General features: G+C 40.3%; 1 protein-coding gene across 11 annotated transcripts in view; it reads left to right on the top strand.

Annotated features, from left to right (window-relative positions):
• fryl (furry homolog, like) overlaps positions 1 to 18,912 on the top strand; it is a 54,032-nt gene that overhangs the window by 1,915 nt on the left and 33,205 nt on the right. For 8 of the 11 annotated variants that reach the window (XM_030083547.1, XM_030083542.1, XM_030083541.1 and 5 more), the window contains exons 2-11: positions 1,295 to 1,360; positions 13,000 to 13,208; positions 14,417 to 14,470; positions 15,569 to 15,708; positions 15,847 to 15,943; positions 16,639 to 16,718; positions 17,048 to 17,128; positions 17,252 to 17,420; positions 18,347 to 18,439; positions 18,530 to 18,628. In XM_030083547.1, the coding sequence (XP_029939407.1) occupies positions 1,295 to 1,360; positions 13,000 to 13,208; positions 14,417 to 14,470; positions 15,569 to 15,708; positions 15,847 to 15,943; positions 16,639 to 16,718; positions 17,048 to 17,128; positions 17,252 to 17,420; positions 18,347 to 18,439; positions 18,530 to 18,628 (1,088 nt within the window). Of the gene's footprint in view, positions 1 to 1,294; positions 1,361 to 5,306; positions 5,925 to 12,999; positions 13,209 to 14,416; positions 14,471 to 15,568; positions 15,709 to 15,846; positions 15,944 to 16,638; positions 16,719 to 17,047; positions 17,129 to 17,251; positions 17,421 to 18,346; positions 18,440 to 18,529; positions 18,629 to 18,912 lie in introns of those variants that run through there. The other 3 variants (XM_030083546.1, XM_030083548.1, XM_030083545.1) reach the window with 3 other exon arrangements.

The following is an 18,912-nucleotide window of genomic DNA, read 5'->3' as shown; positions in this document are numbered from 1 at the left end:
GATCAGTGCACTGATCAACCTCTCGGAATTTACATTTACGTTTGCAAGAGCTATTCTCATTTTAATGCTACAAGACAACAAAATGCTGAAAATAATTGTCTTGAAAGCTTGCAGTTTGGCTACTTTCACATCCATGCTCTTAATAACATAGTTGTTGGCAGCAGTATGCAGCTCTTTTTAGCAAACGCACTCTGCTCGAATGGGTTTATGCAGCATGCTCTGCACCAGACTGCAGATAAAGTTTGACAATATTTAGCAAACTTCATAAACTTGTTAAGGCTGTTTTAGTTTTTTTTTTACACCTGGGCTGTTGTTTTTGAATTTACAGCAGGAACTGTAAATAATGGCTTCAGTGAAGAGCTTTTACATGGCAACATTGTCAGAAATGTTTTTTTTTAAGAGTGCTTTCTTCAGCATTTTCCTTTTGAAGAATAAGTCTGTCACATATGAATACTCGATCAGTTATATTGTTTTTGCCAGTTCTTTTTTTTTTTATTCGTCCGCTCATGTCCGATGACACAGGAATGGTCCCTGTTCTACAGTTTGCTTCTATTCACTGTGTAATTGATGTTGTTAGACAATATGGCAGTTGATCAGGGTGTGTTTGTTTTACCTGGAGAGTGATTTAATTTCCTTTAACATTTTTGGGACACCCATTTTTTGAGTTTGTGTCTTTGGTCTGATGTAGAATGAACTGCAGGCCTATAGCTTTAAAAATAGATAATAATAATAATAAAAAAATCTAACTGAGATGAAAGAATCTATACAGATGGTTTACAAACTTGATAATACATTGAGCCTGTAGAGTTGCTTCAATATAATTTTAGATGTTTGCTTTAAATCAATCATAGGACTTCTATAACAGTGGTTTAAAAAAAAAAGTGAGGCATGTACAGATGATGCAAACATTCAGGACGGGTCAACTGCTTTGCCTCAGCTGTCGGGAAATTACTTTTCATTAGAAGTTCAGATTACTTTTTGGCTGTCCTACCTGTCGGAGCATGCTTGCTCCCTGTTTGTTCGTGGCTAAAGCATGACTCAGCGCTCCTTTCTGCTGTACTCACCCATCCTGTTAGCCTACAAGAATAAAACTAGTCAGCTAGCTGAACTAACACAAGATAACAAAGATGGCTTCACTGCGATGAAGTTTTGATGTGATGTGTGGTTTTGTCAGCTTGATTCCGGTGTATCTGTTCATGATCAGCTCGTTCAAAAATAATCAAAAAGGCTGCTTTTCTGCAGATTGCATGGGGAAATTGTTTCCAAATCTTTCCTCTTCTTTCTTTCCAATTAGGAAATCTCCGACATATTAGAAAAGTCTCCTTTTTACAGCATGCTGCTGGTGTCAGAGGTCACAAGGGTGAGTTATCTTAAAGAACTGATGTGACTTCTACTGTAGTCAAGGTAAGAGGAGATGTTTTTAAAATCAGGACAGAGTGCCACTCCCTTCTTGCAGAACTGGCATAGCCTGAGTTGGCGTTTAAGGTGGTGCTGCTCTTTTCTTTCTTGTCATTTGTCTTTCTTTTGTGCACCGTGACATCACTCTGCTGCTTGACGTACGGCGGAGGTTTTGGAAAGGCACAGTATTTAGTAATTGTGCACAGCAGGTTTCCTGTATGTGATCAGGGAGTGCTTTGAACACGTGACTGAACATGAGCGTGCCCTGGTGGGTTGCACTTCTTTAGGGTGTGTTTCCAGTCAGACAGGACATTCTTATTCATTGAGTTTTTTAAGCAGTTATTAGCCAGCCATAGAGAAACAAAAATCATAATGGAGCTGCTCAGTGCAGACTCTGCACTTCGTGGGAATATAGTGTCATAGGACGAGAGGACTAATGCCATGAATCATCGTTAGTGCTCTCACTACCACCAGCTCTCCCAGTAAAAGCTTCTCCTTAGTGAACAACTTGAAGACAGTCGTTTGAAGAAGTGCGGTGATTAATGAGCTGACCTTTTCCTACCTGTATTACGATGTTTTATTTCTGATTTACCCGGTGTTCTGTTACCTCTCTATAGAGACATTGTTTCTGACCTAAGAATAACTCCTTGCTGAAATTAGCCTCTCTTGATTTGCCTGACAAATAAAAAAGAATGTGCTTGCTCATTCAGCTTGAACTGAGGAGGAAGGTTTTATTGTTGGATTTGAACATAACTAAAGGTGAAATTAGTTTTTCAGAAGCACACTTCAGACTGTTCTGTAACACATCTTTATGACAGTGAGAGCAGCTTGTTTAAGTTCAGCATATTTAGTTTTCTCTATAAATATACTTGAAAGTCCTAGCATGCAGAGAGGGTGTGTGTTCATAAATAGTGTGTGGGTATATGAAATAGCTGTCTGTTGATTTGAGGGAGTGTGTGGAAGTGAAGAGCAGGTTGCAGAGTTGTGCTGCATACTCAAACTGCCGTGATGGATCTAAATGGCGCGTCCTCTGCAGCCCAGGCATCACTAGGGAGGTCAGGGATTGAATTACAGCTCCTATCGATTATTGTTCCTACCACTGCCCTTCAGAGAGGCCAGGACAGGAAATGCATCCTCCACCCATCGGGCTCCTGGGAGGAACAGCTCTGCTACACTGTCTGCAGTCAGGATGGCTAGCTGTCAGTCACTGCTGGCACACTTTGTGAATGAACCACTGTAACTTGACTAGGTTTTGCATTTAGTTGAGATTATTTGATCAGCGAGTGCTTCTTTCCAGGAAGTCAGTCATAATGTTGTTTGTTTGAAATCCTCTCCATACGTCAGCTCAGTTGGGCAGTAGCTCTTAGCTTCAGTGTTCCCAGAGAAATGAGGCATTTTTTTTCATGTTTGCCTCTCAGATTGCAGAGTTCTGCTGCTTTATTCTGTGTGTGGACTGGTTTGAAAATAACATGAAATATATTGAATTATTATTATTCTGCCTTCAGCTCATGGCCCAAAGTCATTCAATATGATTGAGGCCATTCCATCATTATAAAGCAGAGCATTGTCGCCCAGTGTATCATTTGAGGGAAGAACTTTGAAAAAAAAAGTTACATTGACAAAGTCAGTGTTAGCTCTGCAAAGTGTTTTTGCATGTTGATGCCTCATATCTTTAAAAAAAAAAAAAAAAAAAAAAAAAAAGCCTTATCATGATTTGGTCTACACTTACACTGATAGACAAAATCACTGTGCAGGTCTAACAGTGAAACAGGCCGAGATCTTGGCGTGAGGTTAGGAATTAGTCGTGTCAATGATGTGTGCGACAACTTTATTTTAGTTTCTTATTTACTTTTGTGGAATCCACCACACTCACTCTTAACTGCAAGGTGATTAATAGACCACAATGTAGAGTGGTTGAGGAAATATTTTTTTCTCAAAGCAAAAGTCATTGTAGAATTTGTCACTATTAACTTCGGTTTAGTACAGTTTTTAAGTTTAGTTTTCTTACTATTGCTATTGCATTTACGAATCAGTGAATTTATACCAAAATACTAGATATGTGGACAGGAACGGTGACATTACAGTAATATTTAGTGTCGGCAATAATTTTCTGAGTATTTGGAATTTGATTACCTTTTGAATCTGCATATCTTCTTTCGTACAATTATAGTGTCCAACCTCATAAGTGGTTCATAACTTCAAGCTATTTAATGTCATATACAAAAAAAAAAAAAAAAAAAACACTTCCAGTAATACAACAACACAAGCTGCTGCATTTGTAGGACTGGATCAAGTGGATCACGTCTGTTTAATATGGTATTTAAAATGTTGGCTTTACACCAAGTCTCTATTCTGTTCTTACTCTGTCAGTGGAAATGAGTAGCCTAAGAGAACTCATGCATGCGCAGAGAGAACATGCAGGCTTCACACAAATGGCTTTAGCCCATTCCTGATTCAAGCAGTGTGTCTTCCTGTTGTCTGGCAGTGGCGGTTACTACAAGACTGTGAGGCCACGGACAAAATGAATTTGCAAACCAGCCATTAAATATAGCTAATTTAATGGAAACATGTTTACTGCAAACTTTCAACGGCAGAAAAAAAATAATCTTTGTTTGTTTATTATGAGGCAAAATTGCACAGTGGAAGCCTGAATCAGGGTCGCACCAGCCAGAGCTTCACAAAGCATCTGGTTGTGTTGTTTGTTTGCAATGAGCTCTGCCTCGTTTTGCATAACTTATGTAGTGTGGAGGACATGTGATGGGGAGAGACTGAGGGCGAGAGAGAGAGAGAAATGAAGACTAAACTAAAAGAAGACAAAGAGCGTTTGTCTTCTGCGAGTTTTCCCACTGCTGCCCTCCCCTCGGTATATTTTGTTAACAAACTTAATCCTGTGCCTGAATACAAATTGCTTGATGTCATGTGGATCCGTTGTTAAGTGTTTCTGAGAGAAGGCATAAACAACATTAATACAAAATTAAGACATCCAAATCAGGCGTGTGTTACGTTGATACCAAGATAATGGGCCATTTTCTAACGGATTGCAGCGTGTAGTAGTATTTTTGTCACTCTGCCTGGTAGCTCTTGGACAGAGCGGTGGCGTCATGCCCGTCACTCCGATGGGTGTGATCAGTTCGATTAGAAGGCACATGAACTTTGATCACTGTTATGCCATGATCTGGGTTTACAAATAGATTGAAAGTACCTTGAAGACCAATGTTATTCAAGTGTTGAACTCTAGCAATTCCCAGGGTCACTTTATATTTGTGTGAAAACATTTCACATAGTTTGACGATGGAAAAGTAACTGAGAACCATATTTTTATTGTATATGGGTAGAGAACTAAGTGTGAGACTTTGTGTTGTGGTGTGTACACCCTCATGATCAGTCTACCCCCTTCAGTTGTTTCTTTCTTTTTCTCTCCTATCCTCCCATTCTTTCTTTTCCCTCCTACTGCAGTCAGGAATGACGCATCAGTATTGCTGTGGAGCTTACAGGAAGTGTCGCTTTGATAGGCCAGCGGAGAGGCAGCACAGTAGCAGCTCTGACATGCGTATGCATTGCTGAACCACAGCCAGGGAACACTGGCAGCATTTTGATGACATCACCCGCCCCCACTCGCTTTCTCTGCTCCCGCCGTCCTCTGTTTGCTGAAATCCCCCCTCCCATCCTCCTCCTCCCTCCCTCCTCTCTCTCTCTTGCTCTCTCTCTCGCTCTCTGTCTCTCTCGCTCTCTCAGAAAGCAGGCATCAGTACAAGGACGAGAGCCAGTTCTGAAGAGGAGGGGCTCCCTGTGAGCGAATAGAGAGGGAGAAAGAGGGAGAGCTTTTGGAGGGGGGAGGAGGAGGAGGGGTGCTGACAGTGCTAGCGGGCTAGGACTGGCACACACACACACAGGAAGAGGAGAAGGAATATTGCTGCACATTGTTGACTTTTATCGCCAACTGTTCTGCTGCTGTTTTCTCGTGTATCAGGAGCAAAAGTTCTCTGCTACTTCTGGCTGTGGCCACTGTGGATTTTTCTATGCTGGAATGGAGATGAGGGACTCCTTGGACTGGCAAGCGGGCACAAGACGCCGGGGTGGAATACTTCTATAACTAGACAGGCTATGCTCTCCCTCCTCTCCTTTTGCAGTGCGGTTGTGCTCCTGAGTGAACTAGGTGGTGGAAGGACAAGAAACAACTGGTAGCACTGTTAGCGTGTCTTTCCTCGTGTGCTGCTCACGCCGTTGCTTGGGATGCTGGCTTTAAGTAGCACCTGTAGAGGGTTGTATTTAACGCCGATCAGGGCAGAGGAGCTGCAAGTTTGATAGGCACGAGCATTTTTGTCATCCCAAGTTGCTCAAGAGGTGAATGTCCATCGGAGAGGAGTAGGATGTTTGGGAATTGTGAAATGAAAGTCATAGGAACCCCTTAAACTTTGTGTCTTCTGGTGAAGCCAAACTTTCAAAAGCCACCATGCTGAGCCTGCAGGATTCGGTTTTCTTTGAGATCAGCATCAAATCTCTCCTCAAGTCTTGGAGTAGCAGCTGTGAGTATCTCGCCAAGCTTTGCACACATGTTTACATACCACACTGGCTGCCACAAGACTTTATCTAATGCACACAACCAGCAGACCCCTGTGCAGCATTGTGTATACTTGCATGCAATCCATGTTTGGAGTTTCATAATAGAAATGGCCATTAATCGAGCTGTCAGGATGAGTGATTGTGCAGCCCGGGTTAGGTCAGGCTTGTTTGATGTGTATGCAGGTGGCAGCAATTTGAATCCTCCTACTCATCACTGTTCAGATGTTTCCTGGGTGTTCAATGTATAATATTTTAAATCGGCTCAATTAAATACTTGAGCATCTTTTGAATGACATGACAGAATTGTCTGACGTTACTTTGAAGTTGATGGCTGCTTCAAACTTTTACTTACTCCTTCAGTCTTTCTCAACTTAAACTTTTTTCATCCAAGTTGCTCTTTAATTCACTTCCTCAGCAGCACTCAACATTCTCTTCATGCTTTTCCTATTTTTCTAATCCTTTTCTTACATTTCTTCATGCCAGCTATTGTTTCCCTTCTATTGATCTGGATCATTGGTCTCTTCTATTATTAGCTTCTCATGCAGCCCAAAATACACCAGTAATCGAAAATATGCTGCTTCTTCAGTCTCATTTGAATTTCTTGATACTTGGTGAGCAGCAGTCTGAATTTACTAGCTCACTCTGTAGGTGCGTTCCATGTGAGAAACCACCTTGAAAGTAAAGAAGGCTGCCCATAGCATGCTATGTGTAGCTTTGCTGTGATTGCAATACCTTCACCACAGAAAATTCTAACCCAGCAAATCCTTTGTGTGAAAGAGGAATATACAGTTTGACCTTTTCAAAGGGATCACCTGCTGGTCTCTCACTCAACTTGTTCTGCTTGTGTTAAAATTTTAAAGGGCATTAATATTTGAGATGGGCTTCTTTTGTCATTTTAACCAGGGCTATATAATTCAATCATTTTCTGCCACATTTAAGACAAATTTTATGTCACAATAGAAACAATTTTGAAGTAAAAATGAGAAATGTTACTTTTCAGTTCACCGATCTAAAGTTCGAGCTCTAACAGAAGTCTGCATGCTTTGGCTTAATTAATATGGAGGTTGATGAATTTAGATCTATTATATCCCTAACACACACAACATTGCACAGTGATTTATTATTATATGTTAACATCATGCGAATGGAAATTAATCATTTGAAAACCAGAGCACAAAGTGTCTGTTAACTATGCACAACAAAATATTATGCAGTCAAACTGATGACACTTGTTCACAATAACCAAATGCACACAAAGGTTTGTAATTTTGTACATCATCATGAATAGCTGTCCGGTTGTAGATCAGTCCGATTGATCACAGGCGGATGTATACATGCTGATGAGAGATTTGTAGTCTTTTACTTAAAGATATTGAAGTATTTTTTTTTTTTTTTTTACAGATACAGACAATTTTAGTCCCTTGTAATTGTGTATTGCTTTGACTTAGAAACTTAGGCCTTTATATTTCAAACTTGAAAAGAGATTATAATTTTTGCTAGTGAGAGTAGAGAGTGAGAACTGTCCCAAATTCATCATAGTCTTCTAATGTCTGGAAATGGCCTGTACTCAGCATCGCTGATTCTGCTTAGGCTGTATTTTTAATTCCTGAAATGGCAAGTTTTCATCAAATAGACCTAGAAATAGTCGTCTTTATGTGATAGTTTTTCAGTTCCCCAACTTCAGTAGCAGGCATATTTTTTTCAGTATGGAGATGACATATTTATATTTTCAGAAAATTTCATTTAATTATGACTTGTTGAGCTTTGTTTTCGGATATTGATGTTGATATTTTGCCAGGGTTAAAGTTCATGTTCTTTAAGTACTTGAAGAATAGTTTACACATTAGCAATGAGATTAAAGCCTTTTTTAAGGAGTGGCTGTGACAATAAAGCAAATTCCAGGTCACCTGTCTGATGCCTTTTTCGTATATTTGTTTGCATGATCTCTATCTGAATTTGTGTCAGTGTGCTGTATAAACTCTACTTTTCAGATTTGTTAGTTGAGTAAATAAAAAGCCTCTTGAGTACCCATAGGTGTTTGAATGCATTCCTTTACTCAGTTCCTCATATATTGTTTGCTGTAGGCTTAAAGACCTTGACAGGATATGTGTGGCAGTCATCTGGAATGTTACAGCGATTAATATGTAACTTCTACCAACAATGCTTTTTTTTCCCCCCTTTCCATTTTAAAGCCACGGTGATTGTTTATGATTGGCTTTGAAGACACCACTTGTTGAATACATGTCCCATGAATTTGCTTTTTTTCTCCTCAATTCCAGATGTTTTTGACAACCTGTTCAAAAGAAATTATGCCTTATCATTGAAGAATAGCTTTGCTGTATCTATTAATACAGTTTTTCATGTGATTGTTGCAAGTGCATGAAATAACCATGTCAGCCAGCTGTAGCTGCAGTGTTTGATGTAAATTAATGTAGATCATGATGCCAAACTTTGTCTGCTGCATTTCTGTCCCTTGATGAAGAATGTGGTTAGTGTGCATATTGGTTTCTTGTTATCTTCTTTGCTCCTGGTATGGGAATAGTTTTTCTCTCTTTTGGATTCTCTTTTGTTTTGCAAGCCCTAATTGTAAAGACCAAACCAGTAATAACTCGTCAAGCACCGAGCATGTTGAAACATAACAGAATTGGCACTGCCACGCCACGTAAACACTGGCAGTGATTCTTTTGTGTTTGTAAAAAAAAAAAAAAAAAAAAAAAATGGATGCACTATAAGCCCTGCATTCCAACCGTATGTGTGTGTTTGGGCTGTTGTTTCTGGTTGTGCTGCCAGGGGGAAGTGAGCAGGCGTTTGGGAGGGTTCTATTTTAACTGTGACAAGGTGGAGTCGCTGCTGTAATAGTTGTGTAATCTTGCGGGTCACTCCGTTTCTCAAGCAAAGCTGTGGAACTCTGGCAGAGTGCAGCTCACAGGCCTCTCGCAACCAAACATGATAAGCAATTTCTCATGCAGCACTTTAGCAAACGGCTGTCGATGTTTCTCTGTCTGAACTGTAGCGGGAGTACTGTTGGTCTGTTGGGTCAAGATGTTCTGAAAACCTGAGATAACAGTGTTCTCCTAGGAAGAGGGTTTAAAATTCCTCAGACTAAGACAGACCAGATAAAGCGTATTTGGCCGATGAAGTTCTGTGAGAAGGAAAACAATTGGTTACTGAAAATCCAGTTGACACTGAATAGTTCTGAGATGAATGTATAGCCTTGAGATTCCTGGTAGAACCTTTGTCTCGTTTTTCCTCTTGCAGTGTTATGAAAGCAGAGTTCACAAAATTTTACATCAGATTGGACTCGTAATGATACTGTATTCATGTTTCACTGCTTTATTATTATTATAAAGTCCCCATCCATTGGGCTGTGCTTGACTTTCCATGGACCCCTGAAGTGTTTCTATATTTTTGTTAGCAAAACATGCTTGTTCCTTCATATTTTGAATGAGACCTGGGACACAACAGGTGTGTTGCAGCAAGTCCAGATGATTTCTGTTGGTACAAGTAGAATGAGCTTGTTACTGATTTGGGTAATGGGATGAGTGCTTGGAGTGAAACATTAACTGGGAGTAGTGGAAACTTCCGACATGCCCCAGTAAGCAGGAGAGAGGCAGGAGAACAAAGAACAATGCAGGTTCAATTCCCTCAGTAATATTTGTGGTGCTTTGTTGTTTCTTCTCACTTTTGGTTGATGACTGGGGAGGTACAGCGTTGGGGTTTTCAGTCGTGTGGAGGGGTTGACCCCGGATGGGAATGAAAAGGAAGACGGAGAGGGTAAAGGACACGACTCTGATTGGGTATCAGGAGCTGGCTATGTGACTTCATAGGGGGTGTTGGCGAAGCACAGTAAACAAAGAGGGAATGGCTTGAAAGGCTCTCTGTGCTGCTGGACAACATGAACACAAGCAACACTCACTACTACGCTGGCTCAACCAGCTCAGCTCCTCTTTGATTTCGACTTTCTGTCTATATCTTTCTTTCTTTTCATTCTTTTACAAGAATTGTCTTGCATGGACGAGTTTGTGCATTTCTAATAAACAGGTTATATCATGTTAATATTCACTGCCTTTGCTAGCCATGACTCTTCCTCAGTCTCCTTGTCCTGTGGATACATGGTTCTGTCAGTTAATGCCGCCTTTTGATCTGTGCAATAGTGTGACCACATTTACATCACTGTATCGCCCATTTACACATACTTACACAGAAAGACAGTGAGCGATAACTCATGAGTTGTTCTTGGACTAACCTGGAATTCAGGGCACCTCCTGTGATTTGAATTAGCGTCTGCATGTTAAGGGAAAATGCTTGACTTTCATATAAGCGGGACTGAATCAGAACCTTGAACTTCGATGTATTATCACTCCACTGATGTATCAGAACAGTTGCACTCTGTTCACAGTGAACTGTCCAATAAAGCATTTGTCAAGTGGCGTTAGATTGAGTTGTTCAGCCTTTTCCACAGTCTTTATTTCTTTGCACTATTTGCAGGTCTTGATGACATGCTTTCTGAAATCTTATCATGTGCTTGACCTGATTTAAAGTATACTGAGTCACCAGCCAGTTTGTTGACACCTGGTTTCTATGTAAACACTTCAACATATATTTGTTGTTAAACAGAAACAGAAAACATGTACATAAGATGTGAGTGTTGTGTCTTGGCAGCTTTGTTCTGCGCTTCTCTTCCTTTGTCGGTATTTGGACTGTTCGCAGTGCACAAGTGTTTCTGTGACAACCAGGAAGAAACAGCACGGGGCCTTTCCTGGGAGGGAATGGGGTAAAGGGTCAGTTCACTATTCCTAGTGCACTGTGTTGGACTGAGACTACGTAGGTCCAGACTTCAAGTTGTGGTTCAACGTGTTACGCCGGTAAATGTTCTCGAGCAATTTAAAAAATTAATAAATTTGACTTGTCTGTTTTGAAACTGTATACAAACAATTATATGTTTGTGCATTGTACTTAATTCAGCAAGCATCCTGTTAGAGCCTGATTGTTTTTGAGATGACAAGTTTTGCTTTCATATGGTTTTCTGACATGTTGCTTTGGATTTGGCGAAGCATAGCCTGCTGCAGGGTTAGAATTTGTTTGTTAATCCTTTGTGCTCCTGTATGTAAAGTGAGGATTTACCTCGTATGACCAAAGCACAGGGGCCACCAAGGCGCTTGTGTCTTAGTCAAAACAGCATCCTCCAGATTTGCTTGGAGTTTTTGAATATGATGAGCACGTGGACTCTGCTCATACAAATTTATTGAGAGCCCGTGGATTTCCAAGTGACTGAATGGAGCCAATTTATATATTACGTAAATTCTAAATTATGCATCTTCAACGACGAATATCTCAGAGTCCTTTTGCCGCAGAAACTCAACTATCCCAGATGAGGAAGACAGGTGACAGTGGAACGACAAATCTTGCCGTCTCTGTTCGGAGTTGGTGACAAAATTGGGGGGGGGGCAGGGCGGACTGATAGGAAAGTAAACCCCAAACGGTTTGTCCATCAGAAAGTAAAGTAACCAACTACTTACTCTAAACCTGATGAGGATAGAAGTATGGCAGCACTTACCATCAATTCAAGGACAGTACAGACTATAGAAGGGACACAGAATGCTAGTAACATGGTAACATGACTGCAAGAAGAGTATGAGAGGAGGAAATAGAAGCTCAGTGCAATTTAAGCCTCCCAGCAGTGTTAACCTATAGCAGCTTAACTAGGAAAAAAACCAGTTTGTGTTGAACCCACACCACTGTAACCGTAAGCATAAACATTTTTCCTGACATGATAGAGCCTGGTTGAGAGCTTTATAAGTTTGGAGAACAATATAACTTTTCTCTGCATTCTGTGTCCATAAGAAGACAGTAAGTTTGACCAGAGCAGTTTCTCTGTGACGCTAAGCCTTAAAGTCAATAGTTGATTTGCAACAGTTATTTCCAGGATTTAAGAAATAAAGGGAATGTTGGATATTTTTCTGTAATGTGCTGAAATGTAATCGTCAAGGGTGGGATTTTTAATCGGAGGTTTAACTACTTTGAAGGCCTGACATGCATGGCCTGTTACTAAATATAACTTAATCTGATCTCGTATTGATGTGCTTATCAGAGGAAAAATGTCTTTGAACCTTTTAGTTGGAGTGAGATCTAAAAGTCGTGTTGTTGGTTTAAATGAAGCAAACAACTTAGAATAACTCTGAGAACTTCATAGTATGCAAGCCGAATGACTGGAAAGAGAAGAAGAAAGCATACTTTATTAATCTCTGCTGGGGAAATGAACTTTTTCACGATTACCCATCAGATTTCTGCAACACTGCGTTGCTCTCAAGAGCTAATGGGGGTCAAAGGCCTTGCTTAAGGGACTCACAAAAGTGATCTGTCTGTTGTGAGATTAGAACCTGCAAAATTCCAATCCAAAGCAATGAAATTCATTTTGATTTGTCTTGCTTAAAGGCAACTGGATTCTGTTGCTACCATCCCAAACTTTTTTTGTAGCCATTTGTTTGTCATGCACACATGAACATTTCTCAAACATCAAGTGATTGGATGTAGCAGTTCCCGGTCACACAGAGTTCTGTTCCCTTCCAGTTGTTGAGAAAATTATTACATTCTTCTCACAATGTTTCCTAATTCAAACATCCCAGAAAACATTAGATTTCTAAATCAGTTTTCATAGGCCTTAATTCATGGTATTGATTTTTGGCTGAGTCAGGAATTTTATATTCAGTATTAATGAGAAAAGCAGCTCGTACATGCAGGCTTTGATCCAGTGTGGATCATATGTTTACTGCTGTCAGCAGTGCTCTCTCTCTCTCTGTCTCTCTCTGTCTCTCTCTCTCTCTCTCTCTCTCTCTCTCTCTCTCTCTCTCTCTCTCTCTCTCTCCTGCTCAGTCATGAATTCAGCCTTTCAGTCTCTGTAAGAAATCTCTGCCTTCATGTTTGGAATGAAGCTAGCGATTGCATTGCATACTTTATGAGAGTGTTGTTAATCTGACCCTGCTGTCCGTGACTCCCTCTGTATTGTTTCCTAACCGAAACCCCCTCGTCTCCCTGCAGCTTCTACGCCAGTGAGCAGCAGTGCAAGTAGACGCCGTGCCCCTGCCTCAGTGACTCCTCTGTCGTGGGAGAAACACAACATTGCCGCCATGTCGAGCATCACCATCGACCCCGAGCTCAAGCCTGGGGAGTTTGTCATCAAGAGTCTATTTGCTGAGTTTGCTGTGCTGGCTGAAAAGAAGATCGAGATGGTGATGGCTGAACCGCTGGTGAGTGCACCGGGGGGGTGAAAGTCAGTGTCAAGAAACACAGGAAATGAAATTCAATACTCAACACGTGATGTGGCACACATTGTTGTGATAACCTGTACTATTTTGCTACTAACTGCTCTCACTGTAACCCTTTTACTGAATATGAGAGCAAGACATAGGAGAGGCAAAGCACTTTATTGCACAAGAGCTGTTATTTTATTTTAAAAAAATGTACATTTGTCAGCCTTCTTACATTATATCACAGTGAAGATCTGAATATTCTAAAACATACACAAACAACAACACTTCATTTTCTTAAAAATCATAGCATAAAATTTAATAGGAAATTTATATTTTATTGTGACATTTATCCAAAATGCACATAATGCAGCCCTAGTTCTTGAAGTGAAGACAGTGTGTGAATTGCAAATGAAAACAGATTTTAGTGGTTCAAATTTTTTTTTTTGCTATTTCATGAAATGTGTAATCTAATTTTCAGTACCTGTAAAGTTATTTAACTGTAATGTGCCACCTTACCTTGTGTAAATGTGTGTTCAATACATGTACTTGATTTTGGGCGGCGTCGTTTGCAGCCTGTCTTCACCCTATCCATTATGTATGTACAGATCAAATGAATAAAATGCAATAAGGTCTTAAACTACACCATCAGTTGAAAGAATATTGCTGTTTATCATTGTATAGCTAAAAGGCTCCTAAGTGGTCAAAGGCCTTACATTTCATACAGTTGCCATTGTTACTAGGTATTTATTGTGAGTTTTTCAGGACATGGCCATAGTGTGACACGTATCCTGAGTATGGATCATTCTCAGGATTATTGTCCTGGTTTACTATAAAGCTCTCCATCTTTTATACTTCTTTATTCAATTCAGGGTCATGGTGCACTAGGCCCACTCGAAGCTAACAATAGACAAAGGCAGACTAAATGCTGAAAACATGAAAACTTCACCATTAATCCCATTTATTGACTCGTTAGGATGTTGCTTTATTTGATAGTTCATTGTCATGGTGAACACTGTATTCTCTTTCGCTCTCACCTTCTACTTTTTTCCAGCTTATGCAAGAAGACAAAACTTCTTTTCTTCCACTTGCTTACTCATCATCGGCCGTGCCCTTTGAGTGACTGCAGTGTGTCATTTTGCAATAAACGGGAATGTCTCCCTTGGCTCAGTAACGTATTTCATCTTGTTCTCACGCTCTTCTTGCAGGAGAAACCCCTATCCCGATCCCTGCAGAGAGGGGAAGATGCACAATTTGACCAGGTCAGTCCAACCTTTTTTATGACCAGGAGTTAAAAAAAAATGCATCATACACAGGTGCATAAATGTGACAGTCCTGCATCAGCAGCAGCCCCACACCCAGCCCACCTCTGTGTTTGTACGCAGTATCTGAATCCCCAGCTCCACATAATCAATCCCCCACTGAATGGCTTGTCTGTCGCTCATCTGTGGCTGGTGCAGAACTCTTTACAATAGGCCTGCCTGCTGCAGAATGCTTTGTTCAGCACAACACAAAGCCAATGAGGATATGGTGGTATAGATCCAGCTGTCCCCATTGTGAGTGAGGGGGAGAAAATGGGTATAGAGAGTCCAAAAGTGAGAGTGGAGAATCGCTGTGTCATCCTCAGCAGTAAATCAGCACTGGGTGCTGAAGTGTTTCTGCCTGGCACCGTAAGGGCAGAGGGAGCAATTGCATAACTCTCCTGCCTCGCATCCATCATCCACCTCCCTCATCATGTCACACTGGCCCTTAAACACACATACATCTAACTTGCTTATGCATGCAGAACTCCTCTTCTCAGGTTATGTGAATTTGCTGAAAACGATCCACTATAAATTGGTCTCTGAAAACTGCCCTCTTATTTTCCATATGTATTTTTTACTAACTAGATTAGCTTTATTTCATTTTTGCATGAGTAGATGCATCAACAAAAAGAAACATACTCTTTTTATACATGTATGCATGGATGGATTGGTGGAGCTTGTTAACATTGAGCGGGATACCAGCTGACATCTCTCATGCAAGTGCTGATGAGGTGTTTGGAGGTCAGCCCATGATTTATGTGGCGTAACGCGAAAACCACAGAGGCACGTGCATTAGAAAAACATGCTCAGTTCTGTATCAGCACAATGATGCTCTCAAACATGTAGACTCCCCTCAAGGCTCCCCTTATATGTTACTCACGAGGTGAATATCTATATTTAATCAGGGTAGTGATTAGATTGATTGGAACACAATTTGCTTTGCTACTAGAGCCATTTGTAGAACAATTGTAATTGTTTGTTTTTCTAGCTTTTCTTTGTGACCCCACTTGTAATATTTTGGCACTTTTATTGGACCTGTTGTCTTTTTTTCCCCAGTTAATAAGCTCTATGAGCTCAATAGCAGAACACTGTTTGCCCTCCCTACTGCGCACACTGTTCGACTGGTACCGACGGCAGAGTGGCACTGAGGACGAGTCCTACGAGTACAGGCCTCGCTCAAGTACAAAGTCTAAAGGGTGAGGGGCATTGATTCGCTCTTTTGTCACATCTCCTGTAAACAGTGAATATAAGCATCTCCGTCAGATGTTTAAATTAATTAAACATTTTTGCACAACATTTTCTTGCTCACATTTATTCTCTCTCCTCCATTGTAGAGACGAGCAGCACCGGGACAAAGATTACCTTCTAGAACGGCGGGACTTAGCCATAGATTTCATATTTTGTTTAGTTTCAGTGGAAGTTCTTAAGCAGGTGAGCACTCTGACTGCTGGTGGTTTGAGGGGTTGAATGTTTGCATTAGGAAACGCAGTGTACCTGTTGTTAAAAAGAAAAGAATACCCAAAGTCTGAGTATGTGACTGTCAGCATAACGATACAGCATTTTATTATTTTAGCCTTTTCTGGTATGAAGTATTGTTTTTATTCTGCCATGATAAATTAGTTAATTTTAATGTAGTTATACTCAATGCCGCATGTTTTTGTTGTTGTTGTTATGGAGATGGTAATTTATCACTTTATTTTATTTTTGTTGCATAACATTATTTGTGAATTGTTCACTTGTTTACCAGAGGTTCTTGTCCAATTATCTAATTTTCTGGTCTGTTGCTGTCAACAATAATATCAGAGGTTGTATTTTGCAGAGTTTAAGAGCTTTGCTTTGTAGAGTTTATCATATTTTCTGCAGAAATGAACTCTTGGTAAAGACCTTCCCTACTGGGAAACAAAGTAAATAAACAGAATGTCAAATGACCAACTCCCAGCTGAGTTTGTCTCTGAAGCCGACTGTCCAAAGCCCCACATTCTGATCTAAAAGCCGATCCCTGGAGACCAGAGCCGAGTTGTCCTTGGCATCGCTCAGGCAGGGAAGCTGTTGAATGGCAGCAAAGACAGTGAATGAGAAATATCACTGCCTCTAATAAGACTAATGCTTCTGTGTTTGCGTCACAGATTCCTCTTCACCCAGTGCCAGATGTTTTAGTACATGAAGTTCTAAACCTGGCATTCAAGCACTTTAAACACAAAGAGGGGTAAGTGGGCATCATCGCGCAAATACATCACATAATGTGAATGAATGCTTAAAAAAAAAAACTGCTGATTAATAATTTGTCAAGTTTGGACTGTCTCGCTTGTGGGTTGGGCTTTGCAAAGGAGGTGTGCTGTGTGTGTGCGATTGTTTTATGTTCAAATGTGTTACTTCATCATTATTTACACATGCAAGACAGCAGTGGCTCTTCAGTCAGCCTCAAGGAAGCACACACAAAGTGCTGCTGATGTTTTTCAAGTAATCATGTGGATGTTTGTTAAATAATACAGTGCTTGTTCAGCTCTTGTTGTTATGTCTTTGATGAACTTGCAGGTACTGTGGACCCAACACTGGCAATGTGCACATCATTGCAGACCTGTATGCTGAAGTCATAGGGGTTCTCACACAGTCAAAGTAAGCTTACATCTGGTCCTTCACTTAATACGAGCTTGACTATTACAGTAATCATATTTCAGTCACTTACTGTTGACATTTGTCAGCTTTTCAATGTGTATAACCTTGTGTGTGTTTGCTCAGATTTCAGGCGGTGAGGAAGAAGTTCATCACAGAGCTGAAGGAGCTCAGGCTAAAAGAGCAGAGTCCCTACATAGTCCAGAGCATTATTAGTCTCATCATGGGCATGAAGTTCTTCCGGGTTAAAATGTATCCCGTGGAAGATTTTGAGGCTTCTTTTCAGTTCATGCAGGTAAATTAGTGCTTATGTGAATTTGTTTTTGTGTGTGGTTTTGAGGCTGTGAAGCTGATTCATGTGTTTGCTCAACTGCACCAGGTGTTTTGTTTTTTTTTTCACATTTTATCTCAAGCTGCTGCTCTTCTGTTCAAACTCAGTAGCTATCCGTAGCAATGGCTCATGAAATTAGATGAGTAACGATCAAAGGTGAAGTTTGCCAAGGTGCTTGGGTGTGTGTGTGTGTGTTTTAGGTGTTGCTAACAGCTATGAATGGAACAGTGTCTTTTTTCTTTTCTTTTTTTTTTTAGTTGCCTTCTCTCCTCTGAGGATAACATTTCCATCTTATCCTAATGTGTTAATGGAACATGTTCTGCTTCCGCATGTCTTTGTTTCTTTGATCATTTACAGTGCAGCCGGTACAGGATATCTGCTTCCCGACTGCTACTTAATACAAAATCCATTATAATTATATTTTTCTCTCTATCAGATTAATTATGCGAATGAAAAGTGTGTCTTTGCTTAAGAGGTTCAGCTCAGAAGTGAAAAAGGCTGTACAAAGAACAGGAATCTTTATTGTGATGAATCTTGCCATGTGAGCTACAGTCGTCTCCCTCGAAAGAGGCATCGCTCTCTAGTCAAATCTTCACCCTCAAAATGTAGACTTCTGTCTGTGGGGATGGAGGTTTTTTTGCTTTTGGATGTTGTTGTTTTCAAATGCACATACCATAACCATCCATCTTTAATAACACTTAGTACAAATATGAATTCTGCTGAAGCAGATATGAACCTTTAAATCTTTCACAATGTGTCACTGAAAGCTTGGTCCAGGCCCACCATAATGCTTTCTAAGCTCTGCATCTTTTTTTTTTTTCAGACTTTGTCTGTTTCTATGTCCTTTTTGTATTCTTCTTCATGTGTGTGTCTTTGTCCTCCTTTCACAGGAGTGTGCCCAATACTTCCTGGAAGTCAAGGATAAAGACATAAAGCACGCACTAGCAGGCCTTTTTGTTGAAATCCTCATCCCTGTTGCAGCTGTGAGTAACTATTTCCAGAGTCTTGCTGTCTTTATCACGTGAACATGATAATGTCATTTGGGATTTAAACTGATGTTTGTTCTTTCTCAGGCGGTAAAGAATGAAGTCAATGTTCCATGCCTCAAAACCTTTGTGGAGATGCTTTACCAGACAACCTTTGACCTTAGTTCCAGGAAGAAGCACTCTTTGGTAATGCCTTTATCATTTATTGTGCCTGGTCTATCTCTATAGCTGTTTGCAAAATGTCATTAATACTGTAGTGTGTGAGAGCGTCAGGTCTGACATGATACTGAAATTGGAGCTGAAACGTTCCATTTTTGCTTTTCTCCTTTTATTTGAATCTTTTTACAGCATACACTTGCACTCAGAATTGACAGTCATTGTAAATAAGGTTTACTGAAAACATTTATAAACTCTAAAACCAGGTGTTTTAGAAAACAACTCCAACAGACTCAATTTTCAAATATTCCAAA

Source organism: Salarias fasciatus, chromosome 23 (assembly GCF_902148845.1).
Source record: "Salarias fasciatus chromosome 23, fSalaFa1.1, whole genome shotgun sequence".
Classification (NCBI taxonomy): domain Eukaryota; kingdom Metazoa; phylum Chordata; class Actinopteri; order Blenniiformes; family Blenniidae; genus Salarias; species Salarias fasciatus.
This window is presented reverse-complemented; position numbering and strand designations above follow the sequence as displayed.